The 19479-nt window shown below is 41.8% G+C and overlaps 2 protein-coding genes across 3 annotated transcripts in view; one reads left to right on the top strand and one right to left on the bottom strand.

The window, feature by feature from the left end:
* The window catches only part of LOC119164764 (arrestin domain-containing protein 3), a 114414-nt gene extending 106335 nt beyond the window's left edge, over positions 1-8079 (top strand). For both annotated transcript variants that reach the window (XM_075894106.1, XM_075894108.1), the window contains exons 6-8: positions 2827-3016; positions 4335-4480; positions 7371-8079. In XM_075894106.1, the coding sequence (XP_075750221.1) occupies positions 2827-3016; positions 4335-4480; positions 7371-7424 (390 nt within the window). In that variant the 3' untranslated portion in view covers positions 7425-8079. The remainder of the gene's footprint in view (positions 1-2826; positions 3017-4334; positions 4481-7370) is intronic.
* Positions 8080-9968: 1889 nt separating this feature from the next.
* The window catches only part of LOC119187116 (lon protease homolog, mitochondrial), a 28515-nt gene continuing 19004 nt past the window's right edge, over positions 9969-19479 (bottom strand). The window contains exons 16-21 of the mRNA XM_037435365.2: positions 19005-19121; positions 16561-16701; positions 16179-16344; positions 15102-15319; positions 13262-13426; positions 9969-10278 (exon numbers count right to left, since the gene is read on the bottom strand). Coding sequence (XP_037291262.2) covers positions 10132-10278; positions 13262-13426; positions 15102-15319; positions 16179-16344; positions 16561-16701; positions 19005-19121 — 954 coding nt within the window. The 3' untranslated portion in view covers positions 9969-10131. The remainder of the gene's footprint in view (positions 10279-13261; positions 13427-15101; positions 15320-16178; positions 16345-16560; positions 16702-19004; positions 19122-19479) is intronic.

Raw genomic sequence — 19479 nt, 5'->3', positions numbered from 1 at the left:
GGATAATGCATGGTATAACTGTCAGTTAAAGCGCACAAATAAACAGAATGGAAGAGAGGACAAGCGCTTTCTCGCAACTAAACTGTTTATTAGAAAGGGAAGAGTATATAAACAGGCAATCAAAAAAATAACGCATGCGTGTGCAGGCAAAAAAGTACACCCGTGGCACATCGAGAACACATGGTAAAAGAAGAAGAAATATTATCTCGGAACATAATCTAGAAAAGCAAACTCTTTATCGTGCAGCAACGCTTACGCTTGAACTGACAGTTATACCAGTGTAATCTTGCTCAGCGCGCGTGAATAAGTCTGCGGCACGCCGCCCGTGCCGGAACATCGCACCGTGTTTTTCTCCTGCGCGCGCGACGAGTGGCTTCGCTGCCTAGCCGTTGAACATAATGGTGGACCTATATGCGCAACTCTGCTCCTGTACGGAGCAGTAACGCTATCGCCTTCTTGGTTGCCCCGCCGCGATGGTCTAGTGGCTAAGGTTCTCGGCTGCTGACCCACAGGTCGCGGGATCGAATCCCGGCTGCGGCGGCTGCATTTTCGTCGGAGGCGAAAATGCTTTAGTCCCGTGTGCTCAGGTTTGGGTGCATGTTTAAGAACCACAGGTAGTCGAAATTTCCGGAGCCCTCCACTACGGCGTCTCTCATAATCATCTAGTGATTTTGGGACGTTAAAGCCGACATATCAATCAACATATCACCTTCGAGATTGGTATTCAGGAACCAGTGTGTTGGCGAGGAATATCTTCTTTTTTTTCCTTTGAGAAACCAGGCAACTAACGACGCCAAAGGCACATCAAAAGGACAAGACCATAATATTGGTACTGCGCGATAGCTGAGCGCTAACAACACTGCCGTATGAGGAAGTGCGCATCCCTTCAACCAAGTTTTAGTAACAAATGACGTCTGACTTACTCGGTGTTTCGCACCTATGACCCCGTTGACTGAGCATTCTTACGCACCGAGAGAAGTCGGGAAGCTTGTACACTTACTGCTGAACTAGAATAGCATGATAGTGCTTCAAATTACTAGCGTCTGTCGCAACAGCCACTGTTCAAAAACCTGGCCAATATGGCGGAAGAAAACATGAGCAACACGCTACGGCGGCTCGCGCTTGCGCAACGGCCGCCAGCGAGAGGGAGGCGATCGCCGATTTTGGACGCGCCGAGCGGCACCGCCGCTGCCATCAGATAGACGAGCTGGGAAAGCGAAACGTTTGTGCTGATTATGAGCAAACGTGCTGCGATGCTCGCTTGTGTGCCATTCGCAGCCTCATTACAACTCATGTTGTGATCTATAATACACTTTGTACTCGGTGCTTTTCCCCCTGAACGCAAAAGAGCGACGGAGCGAACCGGCGAGATGTCTGCACGACAGGCAGTTTAGGGACGTTAAACCCCACATATCTGTCTACTCTCACCAGTGGTTTCACCACCTGCTGACCACGAAACTACCTGCATTCCCGCTATCAGCCGGAGCAAGTGCAACAATGTGGTCAAACACATGCGCAAAACTCCGCTATATCCCCCACCGCGGGAGGGGGGGATAGGTTGTCCTTTCAGTCAAAAGGTCTCTGTCTCCCTCGAAGATGCGCGGGGAGGGTGCGTGTACTCGCTGATGCTTGACGTACGCCTTTGTCAATAAGTGATCCGCAATCCCCGCTACTCCCCCGCTGATTTATCCCTCCTGTGAACACCCCTTTGGGTACCACAGCTTTCATTGTGGTTGGTCACCGTTGAAAAAATTTGTTGTTACTACAACACTATAGCTCTGACTTGTGGTGATTGGAATCAGCTATGCAATCTTGCATTCAACATGGCATGAAATGCTGAAATCAAACCCGTAAAGCAGGAACTTTTCATAACAACGCCTAAACACTCGCAATACCACGATAATGATGAGAATGGTCATCAGTCCTCGTGAATTTGAACTTCCATTGAAACATCTCATCTTTATGCGTCCATCATCATTCATATTGCTTCATATTGCCATTATTCTTTAGTGCTATTCGTGTGATGCATGCATGCAATCAGATTAGAACATTTTCAAATACCTGAGAAGGTTTCAATACAATCAAGGGTTGCCTGTGCTGAGTTAATAATAGTACGCTCACAAGTTTCAGCCACAGAAACCCGGTCACAACAAAAAAAAAGTAATCAAATACACATGCCAATATGCAGAAAGCAGTTCGTGCATATTTCAACCAACTAAACCACTGCCATTTTTGTTTTGCTGCCCCGGGGTGTTTCGTGACACTATACAGTAATGACAGCAGAATTTTAGGCAAGTTCATGATTATAACTTCAGTACAACTGTATGACGAGAAAAGACGTACAAACAACAGAGAAAACACACCCAGTGCCAAATACCCTTCTTTTTTGTTGCCCATGCTGTTTTCTTTTTTCGTCGTGCAGTTAGATCGAAGTTATGAATTATCAACTTGCCCAAAACTCTGCCGGGCAGCAAAATGTTGCCAGTGGGAGTAGGGTTTCAGACCCCCTTCCCACTCTATTGCGTGAGAATTTTCAATTTTTAATGTGTATATATACAAGCACACATATAAAACACACACAAACATACATAAAATATAACTGACCCCTCCCCTTTAAAAATTTTTGAGTGCGCTACTGCTATGCATAGAGACTAGTATATAAAAATTAGGTGCTACAATGAATCTAGAAATGAATGCACTCATTTCAATGTCTACTGGGCATGCCTGTTCAAAATTTTTGGTATTGATGCATGAACGGTCTGAGCAACCCAACCCAGTATTGCGAGACATGGGCACTTACCAAAGCGAAATGAATTTGCTTTCCAGATCACCTTGCAGATTCCTGGAGCTTACAATCTGTTTGTGGACCTTCCTATTGTGATTGGAACAGTGCCGTTGAGGTCTCGACCTCCACACTACCGCACGCTGGGTCTGCCCAGCCAGCCACAGATTCATTTCTACCCAGCTGCTCCTCCATACTCGGAAGCCGACACCGATGATGCTCTGCCCGCTGAACGTGAGGAATACATGTTGCCTCAAGAAAATGCCACAATTCATAAATATTGGCATATTGTGCCAAAGATTCTCATACCTGAGTTATAATAGGTAGCTTACTGCTAATACAGTAGACTCATTAAACGGAACGTGAAGGGACAAAGAAAATATGTTCCATGTAACAGAAGTTCTATTTACTGAGAGATCAACAAGGTTGCAAAATACAGGTGCGAGATCAATCATATTAGGTGCAGTTCGTTCATCTAAGCAGCAATTCTGTTTAAGAGATTTCCATTTGTCAAGTGTCTACTGTACAGTGTGTTACTGCTCACGGCTGAAAAATAATGACAGTGAAGCAATCAAGTATTTCTTGACAGGGGTTGCTCTCTTACCTGATTGCATTCACGTATTATGAAACTGTTTGGAAACCTTAACAAGTTTCGTGCTTCGTATCCGATGAAGTGAGTTAATGCACTTTAATAAGTTTAGAGCTTGTGTCAGTATAAACTGTTCCTCGTACTCATCATTATGTGGTGTTGGGGCACCTGTGGCTATAAAATGAGAGCTGCAAATTTTTAATCACAAGTAATTAAGTTCTTGTTCAGAAAGTTTCTTCTCTGTTTATTTTACAAAGGAAGTGCTCAAATTCAGACGATTCAACATGTTACTCTTTACCGAAGCACTTAGTATGACAATTTTTTTTTCTCAGCAGCGTCGTTCGTGCAACTACTAGAAGTGCTCGAAAACACCATATGCCTGTTGTTCGTTTCTCAGAAAAAAAAAAAAGCTGATCTCACATGTTGCTCACATCTTGAGAAAATGTGGGGTATTTTTGGGGCAACATGCAGGAAACCTTTGGTTTGGGTTTGCATGTTTATTAGGGGGTTAATAGAGAATCGCTCAGCCCTCTCTTAGTGCTGTATGACATGTTTGCACATTCTATACTTTCCTGGGAGGATGATAAGTTGAAGAGTCTTGATATTTAGAGTATACAGGGACCACCGCTACATGGCCGTTACATGCACATGAAAATTTCAAGTGTGCAGGTTGCTGCTAGAAGTCATAATACGGCCAGCAGTCTGGCCGAGCACGAATAACCTGCTTTTAAAGAATTGCTCTGGTGATTCTTTAACAAAAGCATGAAAGTGTGATACGCAGGTTAAATATTTCAAAGCATGTAATTTAACTACAGGCAACTGAAAGCATATAAGTATTGCAATAGTTCAGTGAAAGTTGTGTCGCTATTATACAAAGTTTCCCAAGTCTACCATCTCTTTTTTTCTATGTGTCAGGGGTAGTGACGTGCACGATGAACAGTGAGCTCTTTTTGTTTGTTGCAGCTCCACCTACCTATGCCGAATGCATAGAAGGCTCAGTAGACATTGGCGACGACGAAGATGGAGAGATGCATGGAGACACACGGTTCACACCGATGTATGCCTATGTACAAGACTACTTGTACCACCCACCTCCGGCGTATTCTGAGGTATTAGCAAGTTTGCAAGAATGAAACATGTCATCCTATGTAGTTATCAAAACTAGTTTAGATTAAACTGTCACTGTAGTGTCATGTGGTAGTTTGCAATGCTGCATAGCTATTACAGTCAAACCCCTTTATAAGAGACACTGATCTAAGAGACAAATGGGTATAAGAGACGCCAGTCGGCCTACAGTAAAATACGGGTTGATAACAAAATGAATAAGAGGTACCCTGTTTATAAGAGACATCTCTTATAAAAGACAAGGACTGCTGCCCAGAGCATGCCTCTTATAAAGGGGTTCAACTTTACAACAGCCCTCAGGTGGCTTCACAGTAACAGAATTTTTATAGCTCAATGTTAGGTTAGTGAGCTTTACCGAGCAAAATTTACCACCCATCAACAAACTGTAGTGGCATACTTTTAGTACTTCTGTTTTGTGATACATATGCGAAGAGCTATAAGGTGGGCAAGTTCGTGTTGGTTCACCTTCAAAAGTGCGCATTATTAACACAGACGCTGGACAAAAATGACATTGTGTCGTTGGGCCGTGTACTTTACATTTTTCGTCCAGTGTCCGCGTTTGAAGATGGATACATATTCCCCAGATTTTGCGTAAACTGTGAAGCCAATAAAGAGAATAGGATGCAGTCTTCACAGAAGCCCGGGTTAACTGCAAGAAATTAGAATTCCATTTTTACGCAGTAAGTAGAGTCAAGTTGAGAAAGCACCAGAAAGAGAACCACGACAGACATAGGCTGTCTTCTATCCATGTTAACCTGGCCTTGCTTTGAGTATCACCTGTAATCACCATGGCATTACAGCAAGCCTGCTCACAAGCCTCACTGGAAACCTTTTGAGTCTTTATAGAAAAATGCACACTTTGGTTAAAGGAAGCTGTAAACAACCTCCTTTTTTCACCACGCTTTCCTTCTATAATTTATTACTATGATTGAACTTTAAACTGACATTTTTAACTCAAAAAGTTTTGACTGGGCAGTTACATACAAGCTTCTTAAGGCATTGATAGCGCACTGCTAATATGCCTCATAAGGCTGCTTTATGCATGCTTCTCTCTTTTTTTTTTTAAAGAGTTTGAGATTGTGGTGCTTGCTCTTAATAATGCCGTTACCTCACTCTGTTACCCTATATCCCACACCATTTAGGTGAGGCGAGGAAACTAGTTACCCACTGTGTTGCGCATTGTGTGTCCACTTCGTGCACGGCAGTACACTACTTGAAAAAATAAAAAGGGGGAAAGGTACTACACAATGCTTCTGTCTCTGTTGCTTGCTTCCTGCAACCATTTTCTTAAAGTAACCCCACAAATACCTTCTTGCACGCATGTTTTGAGAAATACCAGTTGCATGTGCATGCCTTCATGACTCAGCTAGATTCATAAATGTAATTATAAGAAAGTTCGTCTTCAAGGGAAACTGCTTTTGTAGATGGCAAATAGTATAAAAAGTGTAATTGATTTCGGTGCATTCATAACATTGCAAACCTGATTTGGAACTATCGCCAGAAGTATAACAGTGAATGGGTGATGTCACTGAAGATCTTCATTCTGATACAGATTTCTGTATTCAGAAAAACAAGTTAACCAAGCACAGTATGTCATGGCTCTATTACGTTTTCTAGGATGAAAGACGAACAACAGTACCTTTAGATGTAGTTGAGTGAAATCTATACTAATGGTTAGTGTGCATGTGCATGAATATACCAGAACCAACAATCGAAATCTTCATTGTGGTTGCATGCAAATAAATACGGTAAATTTTATCTACTGGTTCAAAAACCATGGCACATCACGGCCTTCTTTCCTAGCTTAAATTTGCGCATACCTGAGCAGCATGTTGTAGAACACATAAGATGTGTAATAAATGTTATTGGTAACAATTACATTGAGATCTTGACGTAACCAGTCATTGAATGAAGTCTACATTTTACCTTACATTTGAAAGACAGGTAGTGAATATACCTTAGTGTCACATGCTAATGGTAACATGAACTAAGTGTTTAAACTGGATAGTCTGCCTCACTATAAATGAATGTAATCCCTCGACCTTGAAACACGAAATTTGCGGAGTAAAATTGTGTACTTATATTGTGAACCTTCAACAATGTTGGAGGGCTTGTAAGATAGGGTGAATTCTGTGAAAAATGACAGCTCATCATGAAGTCAGACTTGGCTCGAAATACATGTAGTTATGCAAACTCATACGGAGCCTAACAGTATTTCAATAACAGTACTGCAGGCCTTCTCCAGTGTTCTAACACAGAAGTTATGAATAACATATTATTAATGACTTAACATTGCTTGAATTTGGGTGTCAGGATATTGTCTTGGCATATGCATACCGGTGGCCCTTTCATATCCGTGACAGAATGCACTGTTTGAGCCATATCAAGAAAGTGCTCGCAACTGCTCTCAAAGCAGTCGAGCAAAACATTATGTGGGCATCTTGGGAGGTCTTGTGAGAATATTTCATTCCTTTCCTCTCATAGTATTGTTGCTTCACTGATAACATCATCAATGAAAGAAACAAAAAAGGTCCGAAATTTAATAATCTTCATTTCAACAGTTAAGCACTAGTAGCAACCATCAGGCTCTCTTTGCATAACATTACAATATCTGGAGTTTTATTTCACAAAACCACGATATGATTATGAGAAATGCCATAGTGAAGGCTTGCAGAAATTTCCACCATTTGGTGATTTTTAACCTCTTAGTGTAACATTAAAAACGCTCAATGAAAACCTTGGAATTCATCGTTGGCATGCTTTTTAGCCAGTGTCTCCCAGTCCACATCCTTTGTAGTAGTCCCTCAAAATGTGAAAGGTGCTGCAAGACTCTCCAAGAAAGTCTTGATTCCATATTCTATTGCACATTTGCAGGTTGACCCTCACCCATCTCGACAAACAGAAGGAGCATCCTGTGGTTCCCATTGAGGCTCTGTACAGCGAAACATGCTTCCAATGCGGACTGCCTGGGACACTCTAGTGAAGTGCCATGCTTTAATGACCAAGGTGCAGCAACGAGTCGGAAAACAGTGGAGAGCATAGTGCCTCAATTAATCAGCGTCACATACGTATACATATTATGGCTTCGCATCCCCATCGGTCGTCATCGTCTTTTTGCTTCTGCTCACCCAGCTCGTGGGTCTTCGCTGTGAGCGTAGCATCAATGGAATTGGAGATGGACATAGCCAAAGATGCACCACAGTGAGGCACCACACTTCTGCGACACTGCCAGTGTTGCCAAGTGCCGATGTGCCAAGTCGGACATGAAGTGCGACAGCGAATCCTTGGGCTTAGACCCAAAGGATGACAACCACATTTAGTTCGGGGCCTGTCACTTATAGCATGACTTCTAACATTTTGTAGAAAGTCTGCTGTGCTCTGACTGTGCCAACAGGGTGCTTGCAGTGAAAGTAGGGCAGCTTACGAAAAAATAGATGTCAACCTTATTTGAAAACCAAACCCAAGGTTACTGCACAGTCGGTGAACATGCTTTCGTTAGACAAGGCTGCTGCTCGCGGGACAGAAATGCTATAAATGCTGTGCTATATAGTTTGCACCTTTTGCAATAAAAAAACAGGTGCTTGAGTGTCTGCACTACGCTGATATATAAATAACCTGCGTTTCTCTTGCTAAGCCTGTTGACTTGTGTATAGCGATAAACGAAATCCACTTCTGCAAAAAAGATTTTGGTACAGCGTAAACTTCACCTTGAGTATGCTTGGATGTGGTATAGTGGACCAGACAATTTTTTTTCCATCATTGTTTTCAATGTACATCATCAATAACTGCATCGACAATGAGTGTGCTTTGACTTTGATGTACGACGACAGTTCCAGCAGACTTAGGTTTTCTGCGTGAATTCACCTAGTTTGAAATGTATTAGTGATCCTTCAGTCATGTATTGTGATGTTTTTATTTTTATCATCGGTCGCATTGAGTGGGTACAGCTGGCAAAAACTTCACTCGACAAACCTGGAAGGCAAAGTGATGAATCAAGAAAAGAACTTGTTGCAAAATGTGGCCTCTTGCAGTAGCACAGGTAATGCTGTCTTTAAAACATTGCTCACTGACCACAGCTTTCTTAGCTACAAGGCATCGCGATAATTACACGTTGCAGTGTCTTTTATGTTGTGAACTATAACAAGGATGCTTCCTAGGAGAAACCATGCCCAAGTGCAGCGTTTCATGCCTTGCATTTTCACGAGACCTGGGGTACAAGCTTTCATCGAGACGACTCCACAAAAACAGTTTTTTGTGCTAAAAATATCAATATTAAAAAGATACCAGATCTCAACAACCTCTTATAGGTAACTAACATATTATGGCTATGTACTAGCCACTTAAAAGCTTCTAAAACAAGGTGCTCAGTGTAGCATAGACAAAATTACACTGCACTGTTAGGTAAACCATAAACTTTTTCTACCTGCATAATTTTCAAATATGCAAGTACGGCCCTATATTAAAGAATGCTGCAGAGCACTAATTTGCATACAGCTGAAAAATTTGTGCCATAGCAAATGCTTCTTAGACATAAAAAAAAAAGAAAAGTGAGAGAGTGAAACAAAAACAGAAAACTTACTGCCTAACAGGAATTCTGTATAGAACTACAATACCACATGCATTGATGTGCTTAAATATAATGCTTTCAAGGCTGACCAATGTTTAAAAATAAGTGCATAAGAAGAAAACTGATAACCTCCCCTGTTTTTTTGTGGAAAAGAAAAAGTTCAAGACTTTTGTGTTATTTTTTTTTGCACCCACATCTACATGAAACATCTGAAGTGACATTAACTTCTCACAATTCAGCAACACAGCAGTGACAAATAAAAAAAATTCTGCTCGCAAAGAATATGTTTTTATTTCTTTGATGTTTCGACTACCCTGCACATGATGAGCCGAAACCAGCAGTGCTTTGAAAAACTGCTGCATTGAAGGCATTGCTTGGAAGCATACTTGGCGATTTCTCAGAAATGATCTACCTAGAAGGAATCAGTATGCTAATCAGATAATGTATATATACGTAAAAATTGCACACAGCAATAGTCGCACCCCAATGAACAGTACTACATAAGCTTTGTGCACGTCAGTGTTGTTGCAATAGTGTACAGCGTCTTCGTAAACAACCACTGCAGTTCCTTTCTTGTCATTGTGTATGTTCTCATCCCTTCAACTGTGCCAATGGTTTCTGCCAAGCACACTTAAGAAGCTGCAAATGCTTGATCGCATTTTTATCGAGAACCACAGTTCTGTAAACTACACATGTTTACCATCTTGCTGAAATGCGTAACATTGTAACCAAAATAAAACAAAGTAAATTACATCTGTGCAATTCAATGTATCTCCATGCTTGTTGATTTTCTGCTGAAGTGTCCCAACTGAGCCTGCTAATAAACAAACATCATCACTTTGAAGAATGTGTTTGAGTGTCTGCATGTAGAGGGCAACATCATAAAGAGCAAATGGCAAGAGGCCTAAAACGAAGCAAGTCCATTTATTTGGTAACAGGCCCTGAACAGCTTGTCAATCTATGAGCGAATTATGCATAAGGCAAACTCGTACGTAATGCGCTATTTTCATGCCGTGCTTATGAAAAGATGACTTCAACGAACTACCATATACAAATCTAATAACACCCTCAGTCTTTCAATATGAAATCGAACACTTTCGAATAGTGGTCAACGAAGTGGACTTCCAGGCCTTCTGTGATGTAACTCTGCAGTTCAGCGTAGTCTTTCTTGTTCTCCTCTGGAAGGATGAGGCACGTCACACCAACTCTTTTGGCCTTTACAAACAACAGAAAGGAAACAAGAGTTAATGCTGTTTTCTGGGTGTTCTTTTTTCTTTTTTTCAAGTAAGCTTTTTGACATTGGCGCTGCATCTGCATAAAATCCGAAAAAATGCTGGCCACCAATTAAGAAAAAAAAAAAATGGAAACTTTGCTGTCCTAACCCAAAAACTGATGGTGTCAATGCAGTTTTCTTGATAATACTACATTTTCCAATACTTCTACTCTTTTGGGACATTGAATGTTTTTGAAGTTTGTCGGGCTGAATTGCTTTAACAAAACTTTTAATGAAACATAAGACCTCGCTTTTAATGGCAAAAAATAAAATTAAATTTACCATAGAAAATGCTGTAAAAGTGTCAAACACAAGTAGGTGTGTTTAGTCTTATAGCAGCATCTTTACCTATACTTCATCCTTGCATCCTATTCGGCTTGCCAATGTTCTAGTCATGGTAACATTTCAAGCTAATTTAGCCAGTAAATTTTTCTGAAGTCAATGTAAAGGACACCTTTCCTTCATCACTTTGAGGTAAGAACAACGAGGGCTAAGCTGCATAGGTGCAGCGTCGCAAGCCACCTGCACAGATTTTTAGCAGGTTTCAAGCATAAAAACACTAATGATACAAGCTGTCAGGCAATGTGCAAATAAAATCCAACTTTACCATGATTCTTGACTACAAGAAATCACAGAGCAGCATAATTTTTATTCCCTCTTTTTACCAAATATTCAATGAAAAATGTCAATTCCATTCCTAATAAAGTAATTTCTTACTATGTCTTCAATCTCACAAACCCTACATGAGGTACATTTAGACAGAAAAAATCTATGACATACCAGATCTAATTTGTATGCTAATTCGTTTTTTATTCGTTCCATTAGAGAATGGAATCACTTATCAAATCAACAAGTGTGCTGTATTGATGAAGATGTGTTTTTCTCGACATTGTAACCCCCCTGCTGCAGCGCCTTCGGGCTAAGCGGGGTAATCATTGAATAAAGAATAAAAAATAAAGACATGTGAAATAAAAAGAAAAATGCAGTTGAAATGCAAGTTTAACAGCATGGTGAGAACAATAGTAACAAGAAAAAAAACTTTATGGCAAAATATAAGTGCTGCTTTGTTGCTCGTGCCATGCGGTGAAGCATCGCATGTTTTTTTGTAAGACAGAAGTGTAGTTGTACACTTTTTCTCAGTAAATTTTTCTTGGGATAAGAATCTCCTGGTGTTCCAATAGAGGTAGATGGATATCGGTGATGTGAATAATCCCTCTATAAATGAGATGTCCAATGAACTTCCCTATTTGATCTAGCGTCACCTCTTTCCATGAGCCACCGTACACCGCATAGGTTGGCGTTTCAATATGTGCATCCAAGCATATTTTTTTTGCATTTTCGCGCATATGGTATTAAAAAAAGGACAATATCATGTGCATTTCCAAAATTTTCAGCACTGCTCCATAGTCAGGGCCAAGATGTGCTCCGGGGGTGTTCTTGTTGTTAGGAGAAGCTCTGCAGCCAGCACCAGCACACTGCACCCCAGCGAAGTGTAGGCCACACACGTAACCAGAGTAGCTATAAGATTGTGCCCATAGTCAGACGTTATACGCACTTGCGACAAAGGAAACAACTTGAGGATGCAAACAAAACAAACCAATGAACGGCGGTTGATGTATCAGGCTGACACAAAACATCGCCACCGTAAAACATGAAGTTGAGGTGCTGTCATCCTTGAATGCTAAGCTTGTCGTCACTCAATCCAGGTGGGGTTGCAAAACAGTTTCGAGCAGCACATGTCTTTTTCAGCGCTGATGCGCACCCATGAGCACGTGACGAAGACATCATAGGAGTGACTAGTGACACTAGATGCGACCCTGTGTCTGATATAACGATGCAAGCAAAAACAAAGCTGCTGGAAACTCATAGAAGGCCACCTCAACACTGTAAACACGCGGCGGACATTCGCAAATAATTTTTCCTGACTCCTAGGAATAGTTTTCCATTGAATATATGGTAAAAATTTTTGGCTATTATTACTGCTTAACATAGTCAAATTGCGAAGCTGACATTTTAATTCGATATTTGGCTTGCAAAGGTTCTTTTCAATACAGAACTTCAATGTTACTGTACCATAATCACAGGGGGCACGCACTTCTGTGAATTTCGCCAACCACCGGTAGTGCACTTTTCCAACTCTACACGCACATTGGTTCGTGCAAAGGTCTGTCAAGAATCACTATGTTGCCAAAACGGGCAAATTCAAATTGGTTCTGAAATTTGAGTGGCTGGACTAACTACCAAAAAGTGGTGGGTTCACGACAAATGAATTTAACATGCCAAAATCTATGATTCAAATGCGTCAATCAGCAGTGATCGATTTGAATAGGCGTGGTAACGAAAGAGTTAAGCCATACTTGAATATTTCGCTTTCCAACAACTACACTAGTTTTGGAATTATGAAGGTATTATTGTAGCTGGGTAAAACCATACATGTGTGTGATGGTGCTCAGCTCATTTTTTCTTGCACACTAACTACAGACACAGTGACGTCATAGCCATGGCAGCAATGCCTATAGAAGTCTGGCAGCTTGGGCTAGTTGGTATGGCATGACGATAGCTATAGCGCGAGAACAAAACGACGACACAAAGACAAGAAGGACGCGAGCGCTCGTGTCCTTCGTGTCCTTCTCGTCTCTGTGTCGTCGTTTTGTTCTCGCGCTATAACTATCGTCAAGCAATGCCTATGCTGCACAGATTGCTTAGTGTACACTGGTAAATGCCACACAGCTGCTGGCAGCACAAGCAGTAGTGAGCACAACAAACACATGAACATTAAGTACAGAGAAAATTTACTCTTTTGTCTGTCATTGCAGCAGCATATTTTACATCATAGAGACAATGCTAGAAGCGAACATACTACCTGCATGCACCAAAGCACATATGTGTAAAATCTAGTTACCAAGGAAGCACAAAGCCACTTACCGCTATCGTCTTCTCCTTGATACCTCCTACTGGGAGTACCTTCCCGGTGAGTGACACCTCTCCAGTCATAGCCACGCCTGGCTTTACAGGCCTATTCAATGCTAGCGAGAGCATTGCAGTTACCATAGTGATGCCCGCACTGGGACCATCCTTGGGCACTGCACCCTGTCGCGTTGAAACAGGCATCAGTGTGTTAACATAAAAAAAAAGAAATCAGCTACTTGAAGCAAGAACAGTTCAAAAGAAGTGGATGAATAGAAGGCAGAGACAAAGTGCTATGTATGCCTTTTCAATACACGTGATTTCTGCCCTGTGCTGGTGCAATATAAATCAGGTTTATGCGCCAAAGCAAATACAGTTTACAGCCCACGTGCACTCACTTTTACAAAAACACTAATACTACTAGTTTGTACAAAACATGCAAGCCACATGCTATTTTATTCAAAAACAAGAAGGTGAAGGTTGGGCTTACTCAATGTTGCAATATTTTGACATCGGCTCATGAATTTCAGTTCTTTGATGAGATATTTGTAATTAAATTTATTAATGGTTTGGAAAAACAAGTGTAGTAAGCTGCTCACAGCACACGTGCAAAATTTTCGCACACCAATGTATGTTGACGCGGGGGCTTGGAAGAGCCGCGCCGAACGAGCGTCAAACTCAGCAGAAAACTATATACTTAACACACTCTCTCAAATGCCGATCTGCGACGCGCCTGCGCCACGCTTCGCCCTTTTCTGTCTCTGCACGTAGAGACCCTTTTCCTTTCAAGGCCGCGCGCGGAGAGGGAAAAAAAAAAATGCTGTCGCAGAGAGTATTCTTTCTTGGTGCAGAGAGTAGCAGCGGAGACGCTGTCATTGCCCACAGTCTTAGCAGTGTCGTTGCCGTCGTCTTTAAGGCGCCTAAGTGAGAGGGAAATTGCTTTGCACCGCGGCGCCATTCTCAGTCATCTGACCCGCTGAGCGCTTCCTCAATCCTTCCCGTTGGCTGTGTGAGAAGGACGGCTCTCTCGCCCGCGCGTGGCGTGGCTGTAAGGTCGGCGTGAGAGTTTAGAAGAGCCATGCCGAACGAGCATCAAACTTCGCAGAAAACGATATACTTAACACACTACAGTTTTTTTTTGATAGAATGTTTGATAGACTAATTTAGTTCATTATATTAATTTACAGGTCAATTTCACTTTGCTACAAACGAGGTATAGTATGCATGGTTCTCAATAGAGCTTGCTTTGTTATATCCATTATTTCGTTATATCCTGTTACGTTATAACGAGGTTTGAGTCTATAAAAAAGAAAAGCAAAGCTTTGGGTTTGCATAAAAATAAAACATTACCAACTTGAGTTTTTTAGAAGTCACGCTGGGTGACTAGCCTTTTTGTTTGAGGGCTTATTCTTGCTATGTGTGCTTTGTTGTGACAGGGAGGCAACTTGTGAATTATTAGTGTCCCTACCACCTACCCCCCCCCCCCAAAAAAAAAAACAACAGAGAAACAGCAGAATTGTTACTTTTCAGACTCTCTGAGCACACTGCTCTTCAAGCAGCACATGTTTCCACGTGTTTAGTAACTACTGCAGGGGAGGTGGACTGCCACATGCCAGGAATGAATTCACTTTTGCTTAAGTGACACCTCCATGAAACACCTGACGCTTTTCGAAAGCAGTGTGTTGTGGCTTATAATATTTCGAGCCTTGTTCACAATCACTCCCATTCGTTGTCATTATCATCAGCCTGACTACGTCCACTGCAGGGCAAAGGCCTCTCCCAAGTTTGGCCAATCGGCCCAGGCCTGTGCTTTCTGGTGCCAAGTTATAATGAGACACAGCATATTCCATGACCCCACCTCGGGCACATGCAGGTGGATGTGAGCTTTCTGTAGGAAATCATTCTTTGGATCCTGCTGCAACAGGAAGGCCTTTGCAAAGGAGTAGGCGATGTTGGCACTCTCCTTCATCACGTCACCGAGGTGGCCAGTCAGCTGCAGAGAGCCCTCCAGCTTCTTCTCCGCACTGGATTCCAGCGGCCGTGGAACGGCTGTCTCTATGTATAACGTGGAGCCTCCTGGAATAACAAGCATCGAGCATGCCGAGAGAACCAGAGTAAGCGCATACAGGAAAAGGTGCAACCGCGCCATTACTACAGTGCACCCCATAATATGCACATCGCAAAATTAACAATGTGCACAAAGCACAAGGATAAACTGTAGGGAAGAAACAAGTGCTTCACTCTCAACTCTAAGTGCTCGTTTGTTTACAGGATTGTGTCCTAGTCTTTTGTTCTTGCTGATTTTCACCATAAATAGTAACCAGCTCACCCGACTTTCAGCTTTACTGCCATAATAGTAAGCCTATAGAACACCTGCTCATGCCTATAAATGCAGAGAAGTCTTACAAGATACCTCTAAACAAATAATCATAAGATAGAGCATAAGAAAATTTGTAGGAAAGCAGTAGAGGCAAATCCAGATACCTGAAAGTACGCTCGTCATTCATTGTTTATAAAACAACAGTATTGGAAGTACAACTGAACAGACAACGCCAGCAGACCCTTTTATTCCACAAGGTCTGCCTCAGTGATAACACGAAGAACAAGAATAGGGATGATGATGCCTATGTACAAGTGAGAACGACGAAGTGTATTAAATGTGCTTGCAATATCATCACCATTACAAGCCAGTTATGGTTTAACACTAAGCACTGCTAAGCCACACTACAAGGATAAGTGTATTGAATGAGTTAAACAAATCTAAGCAAGAAAATGCTCTTATGCAGTGCTATTTTTCTGTAACATTATTGTTAATCCGTATCTCTCTGTAAATACTCCAGTCACACATATCGAGGACAAGCAGTCTAATGGCTTTATGGGGAAGCTCCATACTTCATGAATATAAAATATGCAAGAAAATGATGACCCAACTCACCCATCGCCGTCCATGCAAGACCCATCACAACACCGGGTGGGGTCTCTTCGTACATTCGATCGTGCGTAAATAATGGTTTCCCAACAAATTCATTGAGGTTTTCAGGCTGAACTTCCACGACCTCACATTCTTTACTGACTATTTTGAAGGCAGCCTTGCGAAGAATCTGCACCAAAGTAGTAGTCAAAGAAAGGGTCACAAACAAGGCACTCTTGCACAGGTCAAACTGCAGTCATTAAGGGGCCACATTTTGCTTAGATATGTAATAAAAAGACTAGTGACTTTTGTTATAATGGAAAGAAGACGACTTATTCAACAAGCAGACTGCTGATGAATGTACAGTAGTGTAGGACAATAAAACGTTAAATAAATAATAGCTAACCTTTTCAATATGCTTTTGCAAGTTTCGCACACCACTTTCTCGGCAGTAGTATTTGATCAGCCGCTGCAAGGAGTCTGGCTTCACATCCACTTGATTCTCAGCGATGCCACAATGTGTCCTTGCTTGTGGAATCAAGTAACGCTGCACAGTAACACAAGTTCATTTTCACATCCACAAAGTTCTCCAAACTAATAAAAGAAAAGAATGATGCTGGCTAGCAAGCAGTAAAGCCAATGAAAAGTGTAAAAACCTCCCATCCTGAAGTCACTTCAACCAGTGGAAGTCAAAGCAACAATCACTACAAGGTTTTTTTTTTTCTATGCGCATCCTTAAGTACACCAGGAGTGTAACAAAAATTTTGGAACATGGCACTGTGCCACCAGCCGCCTGAAAGCTGGTGCCTCTGGTAATGGCAGTAGCGAATGCACAGGTAGAGCACATAACGATTGTGGAGCAGCACACAAGTCATTCCACTGGACCATACATAAAATCTGACACTTTCTCAATTTTCAAAAAAAAAAAAAAAAGAAAGAAGGAACATGCAGATGCCTAGTCAGCATGGTAAATGATAGCTATGGCAACCAATACTTCTTACATTGTACAGATAAGTGAATAATGCGTTGATTCCTTTCTCATGAAAGATAGGTACATGTTACGAAATTTAAAAAGGAACGGCTTTTGCGAAAACAACACTGTGTTAAGGGCTCAGTTCCAACCGTTTCGCCATATATTAGATCCCAACAGCTATATCTGTCGAAGGGGTGGAGGCAAGCTTCAGTTTTCAGGAGCAGCTCAGGGAACTGGAATAATGCTGTTTTAGAACAATTGGAGCAGTAAAAGGACAGGTTTTTAGAACAACGCAAGGGAGTTTTGGAGCAGATTTATAGGGTCAAACATCATTGTTGACTGAAACTTTAAATTTCTGGTTAATACCAGATTCGGCTCATTCCACAGGCCCAATGGGCAGTCCAGACCAGAGGGTTCTTGGATTAAGGGACCCTCACACCTTTATAAACTGGCCCCTCATTAATAAATGTTTTCTTTTTCTCTCTGGTTGACACAAAAACTAAGCATTTAATAATGATGAAACGACCAGACCTGCCACGAAATAATGTGTGTGTGTGTGTGTATTCCCATCATTAAAACATTACAGCTGACTTAGGAATAGCTCAGCCAAAACAGGAGGTAGGCAATACTTCGGATAGTTACATTTGACTAGACCTCAGACAAACACAAAAAAGTTCGCATTAATAAAACACTGCAGCTGGCATGAGCAACAACTGAAGACAAGAAATAAGCTAATAAAAGTTGTCTTCAATGTAAACCCAATGAGACTCCATAAAATAAATTATAACAGCTTACATCACTAAAGTACCACGACCAACATGCGAACGAAGAGAAAAATTGGGATAAGCAAGGTACTGCACAGCTAAACATGACTACACCTCAAAGAAAAAATTTTTTTAAATGTTCACCCAGACAAAACACAATTGCTGACATGCACAAGTGAGACCAGAGAACTGAAATGTTCACTTTCCAACAACGTCAATAGATGGGGCGAGTAGGAGAGTCCCGCATTGTCCTGTTGTCTTCCTTTTCCTCACTTTTATTGCGATGACAATTTTATGAACACTCTTAAACTTTTGCTGTCACTGTCATTGTCTGTATGAAATCGAAATTGATAACTTCGCCTTGCACATCGTGCGTTCTGCACACAAGTAAGGCCTGTGAGTGCTGGGAATGAATCTGGTTGAAGCAGAGATGAAACGAACCTGCTATCTCTGTCGACAAAGCCCACATGTGAAAATAATGCCCTGCGTGCAAGGCCTGCTATCGGCTGCTTCCCAAACAGAGAAAATGCCCCAACAGTCTTTTGGCGAGCAAAGAAGCACGAAGAGAGCCAAAAAAGAGGGGGGATGCACCACTCGAGTAGCAGCTGTGAACTTTGATCTTAAAAACACAAGTCGCTAGTACTTTTGTGGGTTTGTCTCGGAAGCATCAGAAAATGAGCCTCTTACTTTGCGTTGCAGCAACGAACAGTTCTAGAAGCACTTCACTCCCTGAAATGGTCGTATTCCCAACATCAGCATTTCATAGAGTTATGCGAGATTTGATCCAGAAGGGTAAACTGATAGCCATACTTTGCAAAACATTACATAAAATTTCTTGCTATTGCAGCTGCAATTTCTTGTTCTGCTAATCAGCAAAACTGATCTTTTTCGTGCCGTCGCCAACATCATGAAGAGCGCGCCAGGTGGTTATAATGATAGAAACTCACTTGGGCATGTCACAGCGCAACATGAAGATACGAAAGACCACCAGGGAGCAGTTTATGCGCAATGCTGCGCTAGTGCTGTGCTAATGCTGGGGTGGCATACCTGTGCCTGCTTCCAATATGCCAAGTGCTGCTGGGACAAGTTCTAGCGGTTTACGAAAGCACGTACCTCGGCGATGGCCATCTTTTCTTCTGCGACGTAGCCCGAGAGCTCAATCATCTCCATTCGATCCTTGAGTGGTTCTGGTATTGTGTCTGTGACATTTGCAGTGCAGATAAACAAAATCTGCACAGAAGAAAGAAACAGGCAATATTTACTCCCGCAAAATCACCTCGGTAACCATGAGATTGCAAATTTACCCCAGCTTTGAAACGATGCCCTTATTTTTCAGCAACCAAGTCGAAAACAGTACGTACTAAAATGAAACGGAAGGCGGTTGGGTCAAGACACACACACTTCGAACACACGAGTGTACTAATGATAGTTGCAGAGTAAGCAATATAATTATTCTCTAAATACTAAAGATTGCTTCATATTGTGCAACGTGTAGAGCGCGGTTCATCAATTATAAATGTTGCATACATGGTAGGCAATGGATGGCTTAACTTCCTTATTACTTAATGGAGAGCTTAACTTACTTAAT

The sequence above is a fragment of the Rhipicephalus microplus genome, chromosome 1, assembly GCF_043290135.1.
Source record: "Rhipicephalus microplus isolate Deutch F79 chromosome 1, USDA_Rmic, whole genome shotgun sequence".
NCBI classification, from domain to species: Eukaryota; Metazoa; Arthropoda; class Arachnida; order Ixodida; family Ixodidae; genus Rhipicephalus; species Rhipicephalus microplus.
The sequence above is the reverse complement of the archived record's forward strand: the minus strand, read 5'-3'. Positions and strand labels throughout refer to the sequence as shown.